General features: G+C 40.0%; 1 protein-coding gene across 1 annotated transcript; it reads left to right on the plus strand.

The window, feature by feature from the left end:
- The first annotated feature begins 1,984 nt into the window (after nt 1-1,984).
- On the plus strand, nt 1,985-12,120 carry tmem53 (transmembrane protein 53). The gene is made up of 3 exons (XM_062992999.1): nt 1,985-2,101; nt 6,139-6,242; nt 10,256-12,120. The coding sequence occupies exons 1-3, from the start codon at nt 2,047-2,049 to the stop codon at nt 10,946-10,948; spliced, it is 852 nt and encodes a 283-aa protein (XP_062849069.1). The 5' UTR covers nt 1,985-2,046; the 3' UTR covers nt 10,949-12,120.
- The last annotated feature ends 11,561 nt before the right edge of the window (nt 12,121-23,681 follow it).

Raw genomic sequence — 23,681 nt, forward strand, 5'->3', positions numbered from 1 at the left:
ATATTTCTGTATGTGCAAAGCAAAGTATTCAAAAACTTACAATCTTCCCATGCCTACCAATGTACTGATGATATTTGGATCGATCCACCCATCCCTATAATATATATGTCAATGCTTTTAATGTGCAGACTCTGTTTTTGGACATTCTTCATACAAAATATGTTTATATAATAACTTTATCTTGTATAAATCTGATGGTTTCTCTCTGTATTATAGATCATAAATAAAAAAAACATCATACACAAATCAGCCATGCTTTTTATTTTAACTAATAATTTAGTTTTACATTAATCTTCTCCAACATTCAGCATCTTTTAAATAAATTCTTGCATAAGCCATACATCTGTATAGTCAAGTACAACATAATGTGTTTGTTTCCTAAAAATAGGGCTATAACTCTAGTTTTTTCATACTTTATGTTTCATACTTTATGCAATCTCCCACCCTGATCTGACTGTTATTTTAGGAACTACCTTTATTTATTTATTTATTCATATACAATAACTGAGTCACCCTGGTCAGGGGCAGAGTGGAACTGGCACCACCCAGTCCATCACAAGGCAAATACACACACACATTCACACTGACACTTATACCTAGGGGGTACACTTGGTATCTCCAGTAAATCTGACTGCATGTCTTTGGACTGTGCTCTCGCCTCACAGCAAGAAGGTCCTGAATTCGATCACCAGTTGGGGCGGTCCAGGTCCTTTCTGTGTGGAGTTTGCATGTTCTCCCCGTGTCTGCGTGGGTTTCCTTCGGGTGCTCCGGTTTCCTCCCACAGTCTAAAGACATGCAAGTGAGGTGAATTGGAGACAGCCCCGGTTCTGGACTGCTTTGCTTGGGGGGGCAAAGACACAATTTGGGGGGGCAATGCCCCCCTCAGCCCCCCCAAGCCCTGGTTCTGGACTGCTTTGCTTGGGGGGGCAAAGACACAATTTGGGGGGGCAATGCCCCCCTCAGCCCCCCCCTAGCGCCGGCCCTGATTGGAGACAATGAATTGTGTTTGATATAACCTTGTGAACTGATGAATCTTGTGTGATGAGTAACTACCGTTCCTGTCATGAATGTAACCAAAGTGTAAAGCATGACGTTAAAATCCTAATAAACAAACAAACAAACAAACAAGGACCTGGGTTCGATTTTCAGGTGTAGTGGTCTGAATCCTTTCTGTGTGGAGTTTGCATGTTCTTCCCGTGTCTGTGTGAGTTTCCTTCAGGTGCTCCGGTTTCCTCCCACAGTCCAAAGACATGCAGTCAGGTTAATTGGAGATACTAAATGTACCCCCTAGGTATAGTCAGTGTGAATGTGTGTGTGTATTTGCCCTGTAATGGACTGGTGACCTATCCAGGGTGTTTCTTACCTTTCGTCCAGTGAATTGGACCCACTGCGACTCTGAATAGGATGAAGCGGTGGTTAGTTTGTTTATTAGGATTTTAACGTCATGTTTTACACTTTGGTTACATTCATGACAGGAACGGTAGTTACTCATTATCCAAGATTCATCAGTTCACAAGGTTATATAGAACACAGTCATGGACAATTTAGTGTCTCCAATTTACTGTGGGAGGAAACCGGAGCACCCGGAGTAAACCCACACAGACACGGGGAGAACATGCAAACTCCACACAGAAAGGACCCGGACCACCCCACCTGGGGATCGAACCCAGGACCTTTTTGCTGTGAGGCGACAGTGCTACCCACTTAGCCGCTGTGCTGCCCATAAAGCGGTGGTAAAACAATGAATGAATGAATGAATGTTAAAATTGCGTATTACATTTATTAGAACTGAGGCTGTATTGCAAATTCCTTACTTCAGACTACCGAAGGGTACTAGATAAGGGGCAGAATAAAGGGTAATGTAGCCTATGTAGTGCACTAGATATGACATATGGTCGCGTTTGGTAGTCAGCCTAAAGCGTCCACCGGAAGTGCTGAAGAAAGCTGTACTTTGAGCAGTCACTGCGTTTTTGAACAGGTTCAGGCAGCGAAGACTCGTTTAATTTAAATATTAATGGCTGTCAGGCAATAATAAAAGTTGTAAATATGGGAGACGATGGCATGGATTACAACATAGTTTTTCCAGAGCCGCAGATAACAGGTAAGGTTTATAAATAGCGTTAGCCAGTAAGCTAATAATAGTGAATGACAGCTCAATACTGTAACAGTCAGGCTAGCTGTGTTAGCTAAATGCTATTGTGTGGAAGCAAAGCCGCATCTATTGTCAATCGCTTAGTGATGTTATTAAGCGTTATGCTTTAAGTGTTTAGTTTAGTTTTCTTGTTTTGATTTTGACATTTGTGTATTTAGATTCTATTCTTATTTTATATTTCTATAAATTGACATTTTATTAATATTTGATACTGATATTAGACAAAATCCCGTACAATATCGTATATCCTAGCGACGAGTCGTTCATAACGGAATCGACTCTTTGAATCGGTTCTTACAGTTGAATCCCTAGACTGATAACACTACATTGAAGCTTTATATCATTATTATGGCCTAATGTATGACAACACCACTTTTAATCATGGACTTTAAGTCTTTAATTTACATTGAAAATAAATCACGTTGTGGCCACAATTTAGGGAAGGCCCTTTCCTGTTTCACTGTGCCTGTGTTGGAGCAGCAAATTGGTTCAGTGGGTAGCACTGTCGCCTCACAACAAGAAGGTCCTGGGTTTGATCCCCAGGCGGGGCGATCTGGGTCCTTCCTGTGTGGAGTTTGCATGTTCTCTTCTGTGTGGGTTTCCTCCCACAGTCCAAAGACATGCAAATGAGGTGAATTGTTAACTGATGAATAACTGATGTAACAAAGTGTGTAAAACATGACGTTAAAATCCTAATAAGTAATAGTATGCCTGTGCCCCTGTGCTCCAACTGATGTTATTAAAGACATGGCTTGAGGGGTTTGGACTGGTAATCAGAAAGTTGCCAATGTTGGGTCCTTCGGCAAGACGTTTAACCTTCAACTGCCAGTAGAATGTTATGTGTGTTTGTTTATTAGGATTTTAACATCATGTTTTACACTTTGGTTACATTCATGACAGGAACGGTAGTTACTCATTACACAAGATTCATCAGTTCACAAGGTTATATCAAACACAGTCATGGGCAATTTTGTATCTCCAATTCACCTCACTTGCATGTCTTTGGACTGTGGGAGGTAACCGGAGCTCCCGGGGGAAACCCACGCAGACACAGGGAGAACATGCAAACTCCACACAGAAAGGACCCGGACCGCCCCACCCGGGGATCGAACCCAGGACCTTCATGCTGTGAGGCAACAGTGCTACCCACTTAGCCACCGTGCCGCCAGAATGTTATGAAGAACAGTGATGGAGAGCAGTAAGATGAGCCTAAACAATGTGGGCAAACAATTTTCACAGAACAGTTCATTACTAGCACTAACTAGTTACCTTTTTACTGGTGTATAATGCAAAATATCCATATATGCACAGATCCACAAGCCAAAAGTGTAAAACATGACAAACACAGATCCACAAGTACAGAGTTTAACGTGCAGTCAGACTTTATATTGACATTTACATTTACATTTTCGGCATTTAGCAGACGCCTTTATCCAAAGCGACTTACAGTCTGAGCAATTGAGGGTTAAGGACCTTGCTCAAGGGCCCAACAGCAGAAACCTGGCAGTGGTGGGGTTCGAACCAGCAACCTTCTGATTACTAGTCCAGTACCTTAACCGCTAGGCTACAGTATATACAGTGTATCACAAAAGTGAGTACACCCCTCACATTTCTGCAGATATTTAAGTATATCTTTTCATGGGACAACACTGACAAAATGACACTTTCACACAATGAAAAGTAGTCTGTGTGCAGCTTATATAACAGTGTAAATTTATTCTTCCCTCAAAATAACTCAATATACAGCCATTAATGTCTAAACCACCGGCAACAAAAGTGAGTACACCCCTTAGTGAAAGTTCCTGAAGTGTCAATATTTTGTGTGGCCACCATTATTTCCCAGAACTGCCTTAACTCTCCTGGGCATGGAGTTTACCAGAGCTTCACAGGTTGCCACTGGAATGCTTTTCCACTCCTCCATGACGACATCACGGAGCTGGCGGATATTCGAGACTTTGCGCTCCTCCACCTTCCGCTTGAGGATGCCCCAAAGATGTTCTATTGGGTTTAGGTCTGGAGACATGCTTGGCCAGTCCATCACCTTTACCCTCAGCCTCTTCAATAAAGCAGTGGTCGTCTTAGAGGTGGGTTTGGGGTCATTATCATGCTGGAACACTGCCCTGCGACCCAGTTTCCGGAAGGAGGGGATCATGCTCTGCTTCAGTATTTCACAGTACATATTGGAGTTCATGTGTCCCTCAATGAAATGTAACTCCCCAACACCTGCTGCACTCATGCAGCCCCAGACCATGGCATTCCCACCACCATGCTTGACTGTAGGCATGACACACTTATCTTTGTACTCCTCACCTGATTGCCACCACACATGCTTGAGACCATCTGAACCAAACAAATTAATCTTGGTCTCATCAGACCATAGGACATGGTTCCAGTAATCCATGTCCTTTGTTGACATGTCTTCAGCAAACTGTTTGCGGGCATTCTTGTGTAGAGACTTCAGAAGAGGCTTCCTTCTGGGGTGACAGCCATGCAGACCAATTTGATGTAGTGTGCGGCGTATGGTCTGAGCACTGACAGGCTGACCCCCCACCTTTTCAATCTCTGCAGCAATGCTGACAGCACTCCTGCGCCTATCTTTCAAAGACAGCAGTTGGATGTGACGCTGAGCACGTGCACTCAGCTTCTTTGGACGACCAACGCGAGGTCTGTTCTGAGTGGACCCTGCTCTTTTAAAACGCTGGATGATCTTGGCCACTGTGCTGCAGCTCAGTTTCAGGGTGTTGGCAATCTTCTTGTAGCCTTGGCCATCTTCATGTAGCGCAACAATTCGTCTTTTAAGATCCTCAGAGAGTTCTTTGCCATGAGGTGCCATATTGGAACTTTCAGTGACCAGTATGAGAGAGTGTGAGAGCTGTACTACTAAATTGAACACACCTGCTCCCTATGCACACCTGAGACCTAGTAACACTAACAAATCACATGACATTTTGGAGGGAAAATGACAAGCAGTGCTCAATTTGGACATTTAGGGGTGTAGTCTCTTAGGGGTGTACTCACTTTTGTTGCCGGTGGTTTAGACATTAATGGCTGTATATTGAGTTATTTTGAGGGAAGAATAAATTTACACTGTTATATAAGCTGCACACAGACTACTTTTCATTGTGTGAAAGTGTCATTTTGTCAGTGTTGTCCCATGAAAAGATATACTTAAATATCTGCAGAAATGTGAGGGGTGTACTCACTTTTGTGATACACTGTATTTCAGTGATAAATGCATAAGAGTTTAGAATGAGAATATACACAATATTCTCAAATGTTCTTGTCATCTTATAAAGAATTGATTGTTTTAGCAAACCAACCTTGTACAATCAGTAGACTGTTACTCCCTCCAATAACAGTACAGTGGTCCCTCGCTACTTCGCGGTTTGCTTTTCGCGGACTCGCTGTTTCGCGGGTTTTCACTTAAATAGTAGTGTAAAATATTTATCGCGGTATTTTCGCTGTTTCGCTGGTTTTTGCGGTACTCGTTCTTCACATGCGTAGGATGAATACTGTACACACCAAAAACGCAAAGTAGGACCTACCCAGCGGCCGCTTGAGACGCTACTTGCCGACGTGAGATTGTAAACAACACATGATTGGTTGACTGATGGAAAGCAACCAACCAGAGAATGCTGCTCTGTATACCAGTCGCTGATCAAATTTTAAAAATTACGTATCTAGGTTTAAGAGTTTAAAACACTTTTAGTGTACAGTATGTATGAACATTTAAGGAGTGTTTTAAAAGAAACAGGTACAGTGGGAAAGGTTATTAAGGGAATGGGAAAGTGTTATGTAGTGTATAAGTGAGTGGGGAGGGTTTATAAAAACTTAAAATAGTGTATAACTACTAAAATAATGTATAAATATTAAAATAGATATAGCGTCGCTACTTCGCGGATTTTCACTTATCGCGGGTGGTCCTGGAACGTAACACCCGCGATAAGTGAGGGATCACTGTACAATTTTTTTCTCTTTGCTTTCAGAGAAATACTGGCATAGAACGAAGGAACCTGTTGTTATTCTGTTAGGCTGGGCTGGCTGCAAAGACAAACATCTGTCGAAGTACAGCTCGATTTATAATGAACAAGTAAGCCCTAATCTTACTATCCTTCATAATAAATGTACTAATGAACTAGGGCTGGGCGATATGGATCAAAAATTATATCTCGATATATTTTAGCTGAATGGCGATATACGATATATATCTCGATATTTTTTCATCCCATAAGGTATTAACAACAAGACACTTCTGAGACAAAGCTACATGTTCCAAATACTAAATACCAAACATTTTTACAGGCACTTTTATTAATATTCATGCTGGGGAAGCTTCACACAGGAACTATTTTTCCTTAAAAAAAAAAAGAGCTATTCTGAGAAAAAGTTTGTTGTTTTCTAACGTCTCGCCTGTCGTGTAATGTGAATTACAAATATATTGTCTGGCCCTTTAAGAATGTTAAGTGCGCTATAGGGCGCAGGGAGCGAGTGTGTAGGGAAGGTATCAGAATTTATCTGATCACGACCACGTACAACATCCAGTACAGAAGTCACTCCCCATAATGTTTGATTTTTACAGATAGAGCAAATACATGCACATCACATATACAAACACACAAGGAGACGCACCGTTACGTTATTATTACTTTCTCAACACGTGCATACACTGTTTATATATAAAGTAAACACGTGCATGTCGGCGCGTGCATGCGCTTGTGTTTGTTTATTTCCGTGTTCCAATTAGGGATGTCCCGATCACGTTTTTTTGTTCCCGATCCCGATCTTTAATTTTGATCCCGATCCGATACCGATTCTCAAACCGATACTTGTATTTTCTAGATATTGTCTAGATAAGAACTAGATAATACTGTTTACACAGTGCACACTTCAAGTACATTACAGTTATTCAGATTAATCCAATGTATATGTTTAACAACTGAATAGCTCTGCAGTGCTGTAAAAAAAATTGCCTGCATCCAAGCTATTGCTTAATGTTCTTTTACAAAATAAAAGTAAACAAACTAAGTGCAGCATTGTAGTAGTAAAACTAGAACACTCAAAATGAGTGATAATTACAGTTTCACTTTGAACTTTATATTCAAAGAACACAATTCTGTTTAATGCAGTGATGCACTAAAAATGAACAGAAATCTCCACTCACAAGTGGTGTAGCAGCTTAACTTGAATATAAAAAAACAAATAAGTTACTTAACAGCATTACAGTAAACCTGAATACCAAAATAAAATGGAAAGTCACTCTTTTGTTATGAAGGAAAGCCAGTTCTTAAAGTGCTTGCATTGTGACAATGGTTTGATGGACGGGTCTACGCAAAGTGAGTGTGTTTTGACCCTTTGGGGCTTCCATAGTGCATGGAATAGCGTGCTCGGCTCTGGCTGTCCGCTATTCGGAACAGAAGAAGTTAATAAAGTGTTATGCTCCCGACAATTTGTGAATATACCGTGTATTTATTTCTTTATTAAGCAAGTGCATCACTACGATGCTCGGTTACATAACTAAGCCAATCAGAGTGCTTGATACTGAGATGTCGTTCAGTCTTGTAACGCGTAAACTGGTAAAAGCTGTATGTTACGGTCCTGAAGTTTTCATACTCGGATAAAAAGTTATTGTTTTGTAAACCGGCGTGATCCTCGACTCACACACCATGTAAATAGTAAAATTCTACAGTAATGAACGCAGCTCTGCTCCCACCGCCTCGTGAAACGCTCGCATTGCAGACATTACACCGCTGTTGGACTCGTTTCACTTTCCAATTTAAAGTATTTCCACACAGCGGACATGCTGACGTGAAACAAAAGATCGGGTTATGATCGGCATTAGTAAAGCCGATTTCCGATCAGTTAAAAATGCCTTGATCGGCCCCGATCCCGATCTGTGAGATCGGATCGGGACATCCCTAGTTCCAATATTGGTTTTTAAAACGAATAACGACTCGTTTTCTTGTTTTTCAACTTTGGGATTTGAAGTGAAAAACGAATGACCAAAGGTACACGGAGCTGGAACCTTTTGTCTGGACTTGTTTTCAGCGTTCTCTACAGAATACATTATTCTGCTGCTCATCTGATACTTTGAATCCGAACCATCTCCAAATAATTGAGCCATTATTATTCTTTTTACTAAGCAGCTCCTCCACCGTCTCCATGCTATCATGGGAGTTTTACTTACAGAAACGTGTTCTGAGGGCAGAAAGAATTGGCGGTGGGGAGGGGCGAGTTGTGTTCAGTGAGGGAGAGGGGCGGGGCAGGTGAACATGTGCAGAGACAAACTGGGAGAAGAGAAAGACGAACTGTCGGATCTAACTGGAAAGCAACATCTACAGTGTATCACAAAAGTGAGTACACCCCTCACATTTCTGCAGATATTTAAGTATATCTTTTCATGGGACAACACTGACAAAATGACACTTTGACACAATGAAAAGTAGTCTGTGTGCAGCTAATATAACAGTGTAAATTTATTCTTCCCTTAAAATAACTCAATATACAGCCATTAATGTCTAAACCACCGGCAACAAAAGTGAGTACACCCCTTAGTGAAAGTTCCTGAAGTGTCAATATTTTGTGTGGCCACCATTATTTCCCAGAACTGCCTTAACTCTCCTGGGCATGGAGTTTACCAGAGCTTCACAGGTTGCCACTGGAATGCTTTTCCACTCCTCTATGACGACATCACGGAGCTGGCGGATATTCGAGACTTTGCGCTCCTCCACCTTCCGCTTGAGGATGCCCCAAAGATGTTCTATTGGGTTTAGGTCTGGAGACATGCTTGGCCAGTCCATCACCTTTACCCTCAGCCTCTTCAATAAAGCAGTGGTCGTGTTAGAGGTGTGTTTGGCGTCATTATCATGCTGGAACACTGCCCTGCGACCCAGTTTCCGGAGGGAGGGGATCATGCTCTGCTTCAGTATTTCACAGTACATATTGGAGTTCATGTGTCCCTCAATGAAATGTAACTCCCCAACACCTGCTGCACTCATGCAGCCCCAGACCATCGCATTCCCACCACCATGCTTGACTGTAGGCATGACACACTTATCTTTGTACTCCTCACCTGATTGCCGCCACACATGCTTGAGACCATCTGACCCAAACAAATTAATCTTGGTCTCATCAGACCATAGGACATGGTTCCAGTAATCCATGTCCTTTGTTGACATGTCTTCAGCAAACTGTTTGCGGGCTTTCTTGTGTAGAGACTTCAGAAGAGGCTTCCTTCTGGGGTGACAGCCATGCAGACCAATTTGATGTAGTGTGCGGAGTATGGTCTGAGCACTGACAGGCTGACCCCCCACGTTTTCAATCTCTGCAGCAATGCTGACAGCACTCCTGCGCCTATCTTTCAAAGACAGCAGTTGGATGTGACGCTGAGCACGTGCACTCAGCTTCTTTGGACGACCAACGCGAGGTCTGTTCTGAGTGGACCCTGCTCTTTTAAAACGCTGGATGATCTTGGCCACTGTGCTGCAGCTCAGTTTCAGGGTGTTGGCAATCTTCTTGTAGCCTTGGCCATCTTCATGTAGCGCAACAATTCGTCTTTTAAGATCCTCAGAGAGTTCTTTGCCATGAGGTGCCATGTTGGAACTTTCAGTGACCAGTATGAGAGAGTGTGAGAGCTGTACTACTAAATTGAACACACCTGCTCCCTATGCACACCTGAGACCTAGTAACACTAACAAATCACATGACATTTTGGAGGGAAAATGACAAGCAGTGCTCAATTTGGACATTTAGGGGTGTAGTCTCTTAGGGGTGTACTCACTTTTGTTGCCGGTGGTTTAGACATTAATGGTTGTATATTGAGTTATTTTGAGGGAAGAATAAATTTACACTGTTATATAAGCTGCACACAGACTACTTTTCATTGTGTCAAAGTGTCATTTTGTCAGTGTTGTCCCATGAAAAGATATACTTAAATATCTGCAGAAATGTGAGGGGTGTACTCACTTTTGTGATACACTGTATATCGATATACGCGATATTGTCTTATCTTATATCGCGTATGAAAATATATCGATATTTTATAAAATCTCGATATATCGCCCAGCCCTATAATTAATGATATCTTACCTTGTGCAATCATTTCAGGGATGCGTAACCATTCACTACACGGCTCCCTTGAAGACGGTATTCATCTCCGAATCGTTCGGCTACAAAGAGCTCCGAAGCACGGCGCGCAAACTGCTCGAACTCCTCTTTGACTACGAGGTGGAGAACAACCCCATTTTCTTTCACGTGTTCAGCAACGGCGGCTTCATGCTCTACCGCTACATGGTGGAGCTCCTGCAGAGCGACCAGCAGTTCAGCTCTCTGCACGTAGTTGGCTCGGTCATCGACAGCGCACCGGGCAGTCAAAATGTCCGAGGGGCCCTCCGAGCCCTCAAAACCACGCTGGGCCCGAAGGTCAACGTGCTCCTGCGCTGGTTCCTCATGGCTCTGTTCGCCGTGACCGTAATCCTGCTGAGGGTCGTCCTGTACCCCGTTACCAAATACTTCCACAGAAACCACTACGACGCCATGATGGAGCGGCCGGCGCCCTGGCCGCAGATGTACCTGTACTCTAGAGCGGACCGGGTGATCAGATACAGGGACATCGAGAAGATGGTCAGGGCGCTTCAGGAGAAAAGACTGCACGTAGAGAGCTTTGACTTCATAACGCCAGCTCACGTGAGTCTGTTCCGTGACTGTCCTGAAGACTATTCGAACAGGTGCCGGACTTTTCTGACCAGCTGCATGACTAACTCTGAGAAGACCCTGACAAGAAAACGCTTGGAAAATTGACTCACTGACCACATACACTCCATGGCCACTTTATAAGAAACAACTGCTCTTTAATCTAATGATCAAATATGACCGTCATAAGGTGGCAGCACCAAAAATAGCATTATAAAGACCTGGCTTAGAAGCTTTGGTTAATGTTTAATGTAAACATTAGAATGTGGAAAAATGGGATCTAAGTAACTTTGGGGTTGGCATGGTTGTTTCTGCCGGATTAACTGGTTTGAGTATGTTCCTGGGACTCAAGAATGGTTCCGAAACATCCAGTGAGCGGCAGTTTTGCTTCATGTTTTCTTCAACTGTCCTATTTGAATCAGATTCCTGTTCCATCTTGTGATGTAGCCAGTCTGCTTCAAGGTTTCTTTTTACCCTTACTGGGACGGTGCCAGCACCACTGTTGGGCTCTTGAACAAGGCCCTTAATCCTCTCTTCTCCAGGGGTGCTGTACAATGGCTGACCCTGCACTCTGACCCCAGCTTCCAAACATATGGGATATGCAAAATATCGTTGTAATATACACATATATCTGTACATATGACAAATATAAGCAGTGAGTTAACGTAGCATTCATATCATTTCGAACCAGTCTGGTTCTCCAGTCTTAGACCTGTTTTATAAATGAGACTCACTTGCCGCTTACTGGATGTTTTGTTGTTGGTTCTCTGCACCTTTCTGTGCAAAATCTAGACACTTGCGTGTACAAACACCAGCAGATCAGACCAACAATTTCTGACTTAAACCAGCTTGTGTGAAAGTAACTACCATGCCACAGTCAAAGCCAGTGAGATCACATTTCCCGCTCATGTGGGTCGACAGCCAAAAAATGGGTTGCAGAGAAAAAAAGTAACTCCAGCATTTGCCAGTGTGCTGCTGCATTACGTCTGTTTGGATAATGACACGAGTGTACAACGTTTCTTACAAAGTGGCAGCCGAGTGGTGTGTCCTTCCTTACCTTATGAATAATATGAAGCTGCTGTAAATGATATAATCCCAGTGTTTGTAATAATACTACTGACCTTACTTGCATTTCTAGAGGGTTTGATTGTCTTTTGAATTGTAATAATTGGTATTTATATGGTATTGTTTGTAATTTTATGCTAAAGCTGTTAACTTAAGCTCATTTTAAGACTATCAAATTTGCTAAATGAATCTGCTTGTGTATTTTACTCATGTCGTTCTGAAATAAAGGATTATTTCACTTATATACGGGATAATTGGGTCGGTATTTGGAAGCAGATGCCACAGTAGCCTGGCACTTCCCGGTGCAGGCTGCACCTACATGTGGTGTAGGTCACAGGTCAGGAACTTATAAGCTATTGGGTATTGGGTGCTCACAGTTCTGACTAAATGCACTGCAATGCAAGCAATTGAAAATTAAGAGTCTTGCTCAGAAACCAAACCGTCACATTAAATCAGCAACCTTTTGATTAGCTGTCTAGTAGCTTAACAACAGAGCTTCTGTTGCCATTATGATCTTTTAACAACAAATGTTTACATTCATTTATGAAGAAGGGGGTCAGTGGAAGGGGTCAGGGTGGTACATCAGATGGTGTGGGTGCTGTTCAGCTTAAGGGTGCTTTTCCTAAGTATAAGGGTGTAATGCATTGATATGAATTAGCTGGACAGAAAGGCTCCGGACCAGCTGTGACCCAAATTAAGGTAAAGCAGTTATTGTTGATGAACTAAACAAATGAAAGCACAATACAGTAAGTGTTTATTTCCTTTAAATAGACTATATGTAGGAGAAAATTGAATCAGCACCGATCTGCCATGAGCACTACTGCATTGCTTTCAGCAGGGGGCATCATTTCTCCTTAAAAGCTCCATTTGACAATAAGTCAACGATAAAAGAGATTTTAATCTAAGTACATATTCATTCAGTTTTAGTAAGCACTATTTTCAGGGCTAATATGGGTCCAGGGCCCATGATGAACACCCTGAGTGCTACTCTATTCCAATAATCGGATCTGGCTTCCTAAGGCACTGGAATTCAACGATACCAAAACCCCAAACTGCCAGCTATGGCAGTGTGCTGCCCATGAGATTTTCAAAATGGAAAAACCCCAAAACAACTTAGATTAAATGGGCTAAAAGCTATCCAATATGAATTCTGCCACCTTAAATGTACATAAATTAGCATTATATATAATTTAAGTAATTAACCCCCCCTTGGGTACTCAACCACATGAAGCAGTTCACTATATTAAACAGATGAGCTAATCTAGTTAAATAATCACAACCAGGCTTGATATTAGCCAGTCAGATTTAAGCATTTTTGTAAAAGATTTCTACACGAACACTGCCATGATCTAAGGAAATTTCAGGATAGGTGAAATATTAAAGTTATCAGTCTGATAAGGTTAAAAAAAAATACAATTTTAAAGCTTAAGGGTTTCACTGAGCCACAGTGAGAGCCAGTATCTCCAAAATAATGAAATATGTATTTCTACCTTATGTCTCGAATTTTCTTAATAGACTTCAATCATACTGCAATGTTTAAAGAGTAAAGTAGTTCCAGGGGCACTGTACAATGGCTGACCCTGCGCTCTGACCCCAGCTTCTAAACAAGCCAGATATGCAAAGAAAGCATTTCATTGTACTGTACACCTGTATATGTATAAATGACAAATAAAGGCATTCTTCTTTTTCTAGTTATTAAAGATAAATGAAATAATGAACATATTAATAATAAAAATATTATATAATCATATAAAAATATAATAAAAATAAAAATATTTAGGAAAAGCTGTTGACCATTTTATTTATGTTTTTAATTTAAATTTTTTAATGCATTTTCTTAGGCGAGTTCATATGTGATCAGCCTTGTGCACGGAGAGACACACCCTGATCAGCGTTATTCCTCGACGTGCCGACGCCATCATTCAGCCAGCAGGTCATGTTCATATAGCCGCCCAGCCCAGCCGGATGGGCTGTTGACCATTTTATATACAGTAGCTATACTTATAACATAAGACTTTTTAAAAATAATAATATTAATTAATTATTAATTTTTTACAATGCAACACCCAGCCCAAACCACGCCAAAATAAAAGTATGTAATAATAAAAAAATATTTTTAGTTTTATTGTGCTGCATGACATTATGGGAAATTTAAATATACGGTACAGACATTTTTAATGTTAAGAATAGAATTGTTTTTTACAATTAAAAAATCTTTTTTTATTAGTTTATCTTCATATATGGTTAAAATGTCAACACACTATATAATATTACTATATTTCTTCTTTTTATTACCGCATTGTCCTGGTCCGGCTCGAGGCTGGTTGAACTGGGAAACACTGTGGATGCGAGGCAGGAATACTCCGACCAGGCCGCCAATCCACGTCGTCTTTGTTTTCATTGGACAAAGATCTGTATACTGATTCAAAAGCACAGAACAGTGACAGAAAGCATTGAAATCCTGAAACTGAAATGTACGTACTGTATATGTTAATGTTATATGCTATATGTAATGTGGAGCTTCAGAAGGTCAGACAAGTCTGGTGTAATTTTTCTGTTGGAAGGTAACAATAAATAAATAACATACAGGAAGGTTTGGCAAAATTTCTTATTATTCTCTAACAATGTCTTGGCACTAAAATGGAGTTAAATGCATGCTTTAAGTGAAAAGCTGGTTTCTGGCCCTTAATGAACCTCGCATTATAGAAACTTTATTCAATCTCATTTATGTAGCAAGGCTGTGTAATAGAAGGCACTCAACGATAGTAATGCCAGGGGAAGAAAAGTGCCAAAATTACCCTCAGAGTTAATGAAGTCTCACAGTGTGATGTAGGGAAATTGTGGTGGAAAGGGGTCAACAAGCCTTTTCAGCCCCCTCGTCCATGTAAAATGACTCCTGTCAAGATCCAAGCATTAGGAAACGCTCTCACAGCGAGCTGACCATGAGAAAGATCATATTAAGGAGTCACTTTTAGCAGTGACGTCTTCCAAGCTCACATTTTTATGAGCTGTGAGAATTTTTATGTAGCGAAACTTTTTCATATGCTACGGCTGACTGAAAATGTTTGCATCAGGTATGTTTTTAAAAGGAAAAAATGGAATGAAGTACAACTGAGAGGGTCCAAAAGCTGCTCCAAAATACATAAATGCATAAGGTGGGCATCCAAGTTTTTAAAGAATATCTGACATACAGAAAAATGCACTTTAAATTGGTGTAATTTAGATATTTTCCTGTTATTATCTAATCATACTTTAAGCTATTGACAATAAACAACATCTGTAACAACTGCAAAACCTGTGCCTCATTCCTATTAATGTTTTTCATGGTCATTAAAGCAGAAAACAGCCCCAAAACATCACAGATCATTCATCAAACCTAACAGTGAGGATACGTTTATTTTATTTATTTTCTCATCTGACCACAGAATTTGGTTCGAGTCACAGTTCCAGTACTGTTCACTAAATTCCAGGTGCTTATGCTGGTGTTTAGATAAAAGAAAAAGCTTTTATTAAACAAACCTGTCATATAGTTTGTTGGCATGATGATGGCATCTAATTGCAGATTTTACAGACTTGGTTACCCAAATCTCCATTCATGGTTCTTGGAGAGATTTTTGCATTCCTGACCATCTAAGATGCTAAGATTAGCCCAATGTATTAATGTATTCTTTACCAGTCTTCAGTTGTTTTAAACTTCTTCATTATTGCAGTGAATTAATGAATTTTCAGTTGTGTAGCTGTTTGTTACAGCCATTGGACAAACTTAAGGTCAACACTTTGTCATTTTATTTGCGTGTTTATTACACACTGATCAGCCATAACATTAAAACCACCTCCTTGTTTCTACACTCACTGTCCATTTTATCAGCTCCACTTACCACATAGAAGCACTTTGTAGTTCTACAATTACTTATTGTAGTCCATCTGTTTCTCTGCATGCTTTGTTAGCCCTCTTTCATGCTGTTCTTCAATAGTCAGGACTCTCCCAGGACCACCACACGTCCTGTGACCACTGATGAAGGTCTAGAAGATGACCAACTGCATCTGAATAGACATTACATCTACAAAATGGACCAACTAGGTAGTAGTGTCTAATAGAGTAAACAGTGAGTGGACACGGTATTTAAAAACTCCAACAGTGCTGCTGTGTCTGATCCACTCATACCAGCACAACACACACTAACACACCACCACCATGCCAGTGTCACTGCAGTGCTGAGAATGATCCACCACCTAAATAATACCTGCTCTGTGGTGGTCCTGACCATTGAAGAACAGCATGAAAGGGGGCTAACAAAGCATGCAGAGAAACAGATGGACTACAGTCAGTAATTGTAGAACTACAAAGTGGAGCTGATAAAATGGACAGTGAGGTGGTTTTAATGTTATGGCTGATCGGTGTATGTACATGTTGCCTCTGTTCATAAAAAAATCAAATAATAAAAAAACAAGCTGTATTTACAATGTGTTTTTAAAAAACTATATGTTAAACAGTTTTAAAATAATAATGATACATTTACTATATGTATAAATATTCCTTTTGAAATTGAAACTCTACCAAGAATCATTACCAATGATCCCAGAGATTGTTAAACTGGCTCCACATATATTTTAGTATGTTAAATCCTACAAAATCGTATTTTTATCCAAAAAGCCCATCCAAAAGCTTTAAAATTTACAAAAAACTATTCAAGAAAACGACTAAATAAATCCAGTCTAGTCTTGGTAAACATACTAACCATGCAATGTTTAGTGGTTTGTGGTTAGCTTAGCATAGCACAATCTTCTTCAGTAGATGGCACTGTCCGCCAGCCTTGGTTCACATTTCCCTCAGTAAACGCTACTGAAACCACAAACATTCATATACAGCAGGACCAGGTTGACACGGGACACAAAAATACTCCAAAACAGAGACTTTAACCAAAAACCTAATAAAATAAAGATTAATTTGTCGTCGTTTTAATTGCATGAAGTACAAACTTGGTACAAAGTCTGAAGCTAACATAATTTTGTATGAAGCAGACAGGCAGTTAGCATTACTGTTTATAATGTTCTGGATTTATGTATTAGTCCTCACAAAATATGCTCTAAAATATGAAAAACACACAATTAATGTGCATTTCCTGTCAAATGTGTTGGTGTGTTGTTAAACTGGATCTATTTTATTTTCTGAATAATCACTGCTTTTTTATTTTATTGTATTTTACCCTTATTTAACCAGGCAAGTCATTAAGAACAGCGTCTTATCTACAATGGCGGCCTGGCAAAAGGCAAAGCCTCTTGAGAAAATGTGTTACACAGACATACTGAAACACTGATGGTGCGACGTAATATGATTTTATTAGTGTCAGAGAATTTGCAAGACAAAATACAACAGAAATATGCCTAGTATTTCTTGCCTATATTTTATATTTTTGTATGTATTGCCTATATTTGGTTGTATAGATTATACAATCAGCACTGCTACCGGCACATCACATACACACACACTTAAAAAATTTTTTGTGCAATTTAAGATTTTCATGTGCAATCACTTGTAAAAAAGGCCTCTTGAGGAACGTGCAAACTCACAAGCAAAATCACATAAGACATTTTAGCACAAAACAACGATCACAATACAAACAGCACTGCTACAATGATGTTGATTCCAAATAGATCATGAGTCTTTCTTACAACGTCTAACTGGCTTCATAAAAGCAGAAAATGTTACCAATAAACTATGTTAGTAATCAAAATTGAAAGCCTGAATGCACTATAGGATGGGTGAATTATACTGTATATAGCCAATGTGTGTATTAAGTAAATCAAAGAATGCATCAAATATAAAAAATGTCCTGTTCCTTGGAAGATTTTATGTATCACACAGTTCTTCCTGTCTCGTTCTTGTTTGGATTGGATTCATGTTATCCTGTTGCATTACGATTTTAATGTCAAACCATACATTTCTGTTTTACATGTCCAGTCTTGTTGAGATTTGCTGCCACAAACAGTAACAATGCTCCCGTCCCGGCATTTAAAGCTCATCTGACATGATATTGATGTATTTTATCCCAAGTGAACTGAGCAAATCAGGCATGAAGAAGTTATCTTGATCAACCTTGTGCTTTGGATATTATCTCCTCTGTATCATGTGTGATATTTACAAGGCCATTCATATGCACTAAAGGACATTTTAGATATTTTATGTGTTATAAAACGTGGAAGAAAAAATCTTGGATTAATGTTTAATGTAATAAACTAGTAAACACATTTATTTCTAACAATTCTGATTGTCATTCTACCTAATCTGTAGTACTAAAGCTTTATATTTCTGATAATTATGGCTAACATACTATACTTACTTTTATGCATAAATCAGCCTTTTGAGCGAGTGGTGTAATGTATCAATTTAAAATTTGTTTAAGAATTTTTACTGCCTGTATTTCCAGGCTTCTAACTTTGCTAGCCCAAAAATACATTTATTTATGAGCATTTATAAGATTTTGTGTTTTTATAATTGTGCTTTCTGCATATATATATATATTTTAGTACATATAAAATGTGTGTTACATAGACATACTGAAACACTGATGGTGCGACAGAATATGATTTTATTAGTGCCAAAGAATTTTTAATACAGAATACAACAGACATATGCCTAGTATTTCTTGCCTATATTTTATATTTTTGTATGTATTGCCTATATTTGGTTGTAGATTATACAACCAGCACTGCTACCGGCACATCACATACACACACACTTAAAACATTATTTTCACTTTCCCATGTGCAATTTAAGATTTTCATGTGCAATCACTTGTAAATAATATTTTTTCAGAGTTTTTTTACTTTTATTATTGATAATGTATATATTGTTTTACACTGTACTGTCTATTTGTCTATTTTTTGTACTTTAAGTGCCTGCCTTGCTATCCCTTCGCTGCTGTAACCTTTAATTTCCTTCGGGATCAATAAAGTATCTATCTGTCTGCCTGTCTGTCTGTCTGTCTGTCTGTCTGTCTGTCCGTCCGTCCGTCCGTCCGTCCGTCCGTCCGTCCGTCCGTCCGTCCGTCCGTCCGTCCGTCCAGCCAGCCAGCCAGCCAGCCTTATCTTATCTTATCTTATCTTATTTCTTTTAGAGCCAATAAAAAATTGGGAACAATATTTTATATTATTTCACTTTTTTATTCATAAAGTTTGTGCTTGGTAGGTCTGCACATTTTGGGTGCAATATTGATGCGCCCAAATACAGCCATGTTTGAGCAAAACGATGTGATATAGCAAATATTAAGTTAATATATTATTTAATAGTTTCTTCACAGCAGAAATAACTATGTTACAAATTAGTTTACCAAGGTGTTGTAGTTTATTTATAACACCATAAAAAGCACACATTTAGTGTTAGTCAGTGTTGGTATAGTGAATGGTGTAGTCGTGTAGTCACTTATTTACACCACCTCAACAATGTTGAGGTAAAAATTTTTACAGAGTGTCTAAAAAATCAACTTAAAATTTCAGATTTATTGTCAGTGGTGTTCTAGTCATGTTGGAAGTTTAAAACGTAAACATTTAAAAAGGTAATTTTGTCAGTAGTGTTATGGTCAGTGTTGTAGCATATGTTCGTTAGCATACGTTTGCATGGTTTTGTCAGCGATGTTACAGTTAGTGATAGTATAGCTTATTTTAGGCTCTATTTTAACAGAAGGGCAGATTTGAGTATTTGTGTCAGTGGTGTTATGGTCTTGGTATAGTGTTGTTAGAGCTTATTTGTTACACTAAAGCAGGATCTTCAGGAACTTTGTCAGTGGTAAAACTGTAACATCACCTGATTTTGATTGAATGGCATTATTATAAATAGTGTTATTATTTTATTTATAAGACAATGAAATGAAAATGTGCATATTTGAGTGGTGTAGTAGTATGTACAGCGGCAATTTGTGTAATTTTGTCTTTGGTATTACAGAATTGGTCAATTGGTCAGTGGTGTTACAGCCTTGTCCTAGCTCAGGGGTATCAAACTCATTTTCACTGAGGGCCACGTCAACATTATGGTGGCCCTCAAAGAGCCGATTGTAAATTCTGTGTTTGGTGTCAAAATGACAAATTTATACTGTTTGTTTATAAAGTTTAATTTATATTGTACTTCTTTACCACAGACACAGCCACATAACACAAGAAACGTACCGGTTTCTCTTCTTAAAGCACAAACTTGTATTCACTTTCCCATCTTTCATTTAATTCCCTCTTTCTGCTTCAATTTTCTCTTCTTGTACATTTTGGGATTATTTGTAAATATTTCTCAGTTAAACACTGAGGTCGAAACACCGCCATCTAGTGGCGGGATGCGGTCACTTTGCGGGTCACAAAATCGGCATGCATTGTGGGAGATGCAGTTTATGTACGATTTAACAGTGAATTTAAAAACAATCATATGTCTTTTAAGCTCTCACGGGCCACAAAAAATGACGTGGAGGGCCGGATTTGGCCCACGGGCCTTGAGTTTCACACGTGTCCTAGCTTGTTTAACAAAAACATTGGAAATTGAATTTTTATTGGGCACTGAGTTAATAAAATAATTTTCACCTTAATGCCTACATTAACTGGCAGTAAAGCACCAGGGCTAAACAAGATCTGATCACTCTGAGGTCATGATCTCTTCTTCCTAAAGGCAGCGTTTCTGCATTTTATAGAGAGTCTGATGTTAAAAGGTCAGATATGAGCCGATGCTGTTGCCTCTTCCTCTTCCAGCTCCTCTCTAGTGTTAGTGTCATCTTTTGTTTTTCAGCCTTGAACGCTCGGAGTCAGGAAACAGACGCAGCACATCAGCCCGTGTTTGTCCTTTTGCGCCGGCCAATATTTGCTCACAGTAATCCGGCGGGGGTCCGCCGTGGTCCCGTCAGCCCTTTTCCTCTGCACCTGTTTTCGGCAGAGCTGCGGTGTAATGGAGCTGCAAGTGAGTCTTTTTTTCCTCTAATGAGCGAAGCGTCCCACTGAAGCAGCCCAAGGCCGACGGGCCCCCTTCGAGTTCGGAATGAAAACGGGCAGCAGAAACGGGGTGATCTTTGTCATCTCTGCTTTGACAAACATCAAGCGCTCCACTGATTGAAGAATCGAACACTCCAGTGTAACTAACCAACCACCACTCGCCCTTGCTTTCACCCCCCCCCCCCCCCCCCCATCCCAGTTCCAAGCCAGAGAGGAAATAAAACAGAGTGGAGAAAACGGAGACCCTAGTTGCTAGCGGTGTCTACTGGAGTGTGGGGCGAGTGAGGCCTTGTTCAAAGTGTCGACTTCTGCCTCCTTGCAGGCATCCACTACCTGGCCCATGCTAAAGCTCTGCCAAATTAGACTTCCAAAACAAACTTGGTGACATCACACATGCAAACACACCCACACACACACCCAGGCGGTGCGTTCGACCGTGTACATGCATGACAAAGTGATGTATGTGTTGTGGTGGAAAAGAAAAAGTGTGCATGCTACCTGCACGTATGTGTGTGGATGCTATGACAGTTCAAGCACACACACGGTTGTGTAGTTTGGCACAAAGCAGGCTTACCCTGTGTGGGATTGTATGTGTGCGTATGTGCTTAATTTGACAGCGGGGGCGAGGCGCATATAGGGTGCAGGAAGCGAACGCCTGTCTAATGAAGGGGAGAGGAGTAGTCTTGTATGACAGGCCACCGGAGAGAAGGACTCGCAAAGGAAACGCAGACGAAAGCGGTTGGGCTTTTGATTTCGCCGTGCGCCTTGACATTCCCACTTCCCTTTATTCTCTCGCCGAAAGCAAGCCCCTTTGTTATATACTCTGTAGAACATGGTCAATTGTTCTAAGGGAAGAATAAACATAGGAAACATGCGATACTTGCTATGGATCGTTTTAAAAATGTGATTAAATGTTAATTTTGTCTGATTATCAATCATCAAGATGTTAGTCTGTTGCTCCCAGGCTCAGTTAAATCCTCTTCTTTATTACCATGTTTGGCACCACTTCTTCAATCACTTTGCTCTATTAGAACACCAAAGGAGTGGTTTACTGCCAAAAATACCATTTTAAGCATATTCTATATGTGTTTGAAATACATTTTGACACAGTTTTAGTTTTGTACTCCGCATGGCTAAGAAGTAAGGACAATCGCAGATTTAGAATGTGAATATTATTATTTTTTTTTTTTTATCCTCTTCTTCATTACCATGTTTGGCGCCACTTCTTCAATCACTTTGCTCTATTAGAATACCAAAGGAGTTGTTTATTGCCAAAAAAGACAATTTTAAGCATATTCTATATGTATTTAACTAAACTCCAGCAGCGCTGCTGTGTCTTATCCACTCATACCAGCACAACACACACTAACACACCACCACCATGTCAGTGTCACTGCAGTGCTGAGAATGATCCAACACCTAAATAATACCTGCTCTGTGGGGGTCCTGTGAGGGTCCTGACCATTGAAGAACAGGGTGAAAGCAGGCTAAAAAGGTATGTAGAGAAACAGATGGACTACAGTCAGTAATTGTAGAACTACAAAGTGCTTCTATGTGCTTCTAAGTGGAGCTGATAAAATGGACAGTGAGTAGAAACAAGGAGGTAGTTTTAATGTTATGGCTGATCAGTGTATATATATATATATATATAGTTTCTTCACATACAGTATATGAATATTTATTATTTAAGATTATTCATATTACTCAGTGCCCTTGAAGTAGCTCAGTTTCAAAAAGGTTGGTGACCCCTGATCTAAACAATAAGTACATAAGACTAACCTTTACCTTAATACAGTTGTAGCCTTGACATCATTATTTTCCTTAAAAGGATGGGAGTGTGTTTAACACCCGTACCATTAGTAAAAATCTTATGATTTATGCAGTCGTTTCTAGACTAATATCTGTAGAATTTTGCCCGGGAAGCCTATTCATCTTTAAGACTGATGAGAGGAGGTTGCTCTCTATGCAAAATGCATTAGGCCCAAATGAGGAGTCTATTAGTCAAATCTGGCTGATAATTCGTTAGTCAAAGCTCACTAACTAAGCAGATTTAGATGTCGTCGCCTCTCTAGAGCCGTGCCGTATGGTGACTTTGGAGAATGCGCTGTCTGACCATCATTTACGCAAGACACACATTGCTTATCTGCATATTCCTTTACTGCCTCACACACACACACACACACACACACACACACACACAGAGGAATATGTATAGAAACACACTGGGGACTCATAACAGAGCTGTTTGTGAGAGCACCGCCTATTCATCACTGGTTAATTAACACATACGGCTTTTATCTTTCCCACTCAGCAAGCTGCTTTTGCCTTCCCATAGTGCAACACAGACTTAATATGGACTGACTGGAGATGAAATAACTGGTGACTTTTATAATGCTGCAATGCTTGGAAGAAAATAGTTTGAAAAGAAGAAACACTGCCACACAACGCTGCGCTATGTGAGCTCCAGAAACATTTCAGTTCAAAGTGTCAATATAATTTAGCATAACGGATAATTCTGCATCAATGCTCGAGAGCCAAAGTCAGATTTGGCCTTTTTACCTAAACGTCCCTCATCAATCAAGTGTTTATTTAATAATATTTGGTAGGTCAGTATATTCATTAATACTTCAATTACTGCCAATAATTACAAGCCTACAGGACCTATTGTGACCCCGTCTTGCATTGTGCCTGTTTAAAATTGTGTAAAAGGCAACTTCTAAATTGTGAGAGGCGGCATTTTTAGTCCTTGACATGCCCAGATCACATAATTTATTTATTAATTTAAACAATTTTGTAAACTGGCACCTCAGTA

The sequence above is a fragment of the Trichomycterus rosablanca genome, chromosome 4 (genome assembly GCF_030014385.1).
Source record: "Trichomycterus rosablanca isolate fTriRos1 chromosome 4, fTriRos1.hap1, whole genome shotgun sequence".
Taxonomy (NCBI): domain Eukaryota; kingdom Metazoa; phylum Chordata; class Actinopteri; order Siluriformes; family Trichomycteridae; genus Trichomycterus; species Trichomycterus rosablanca.

Bases quoted from the DNA above. Each gene is read 5' to 3' on its own strand.
- tmem53 (XM_062992999.1), top strand. From the start codon at position 2,047: ATGGGAGACGATGGCATGGATTACAACATAGTTTTTCCAGAGCCGCAG. The intron at 2,102-6,138 runs GTAAGGTTTATA...CTTTGCTTTCAG, and splicing joins TCCAGAGCCGCAGATAACAG to AGAAATACTGGCATAGAACG. The intron at 6,243-10,255 runs GTAAGCCCTAAT...CAATCATTTCAG, and splicing joins GCTCGATTTATAATGAACAA to GGATGCGTAACCATTCACTA.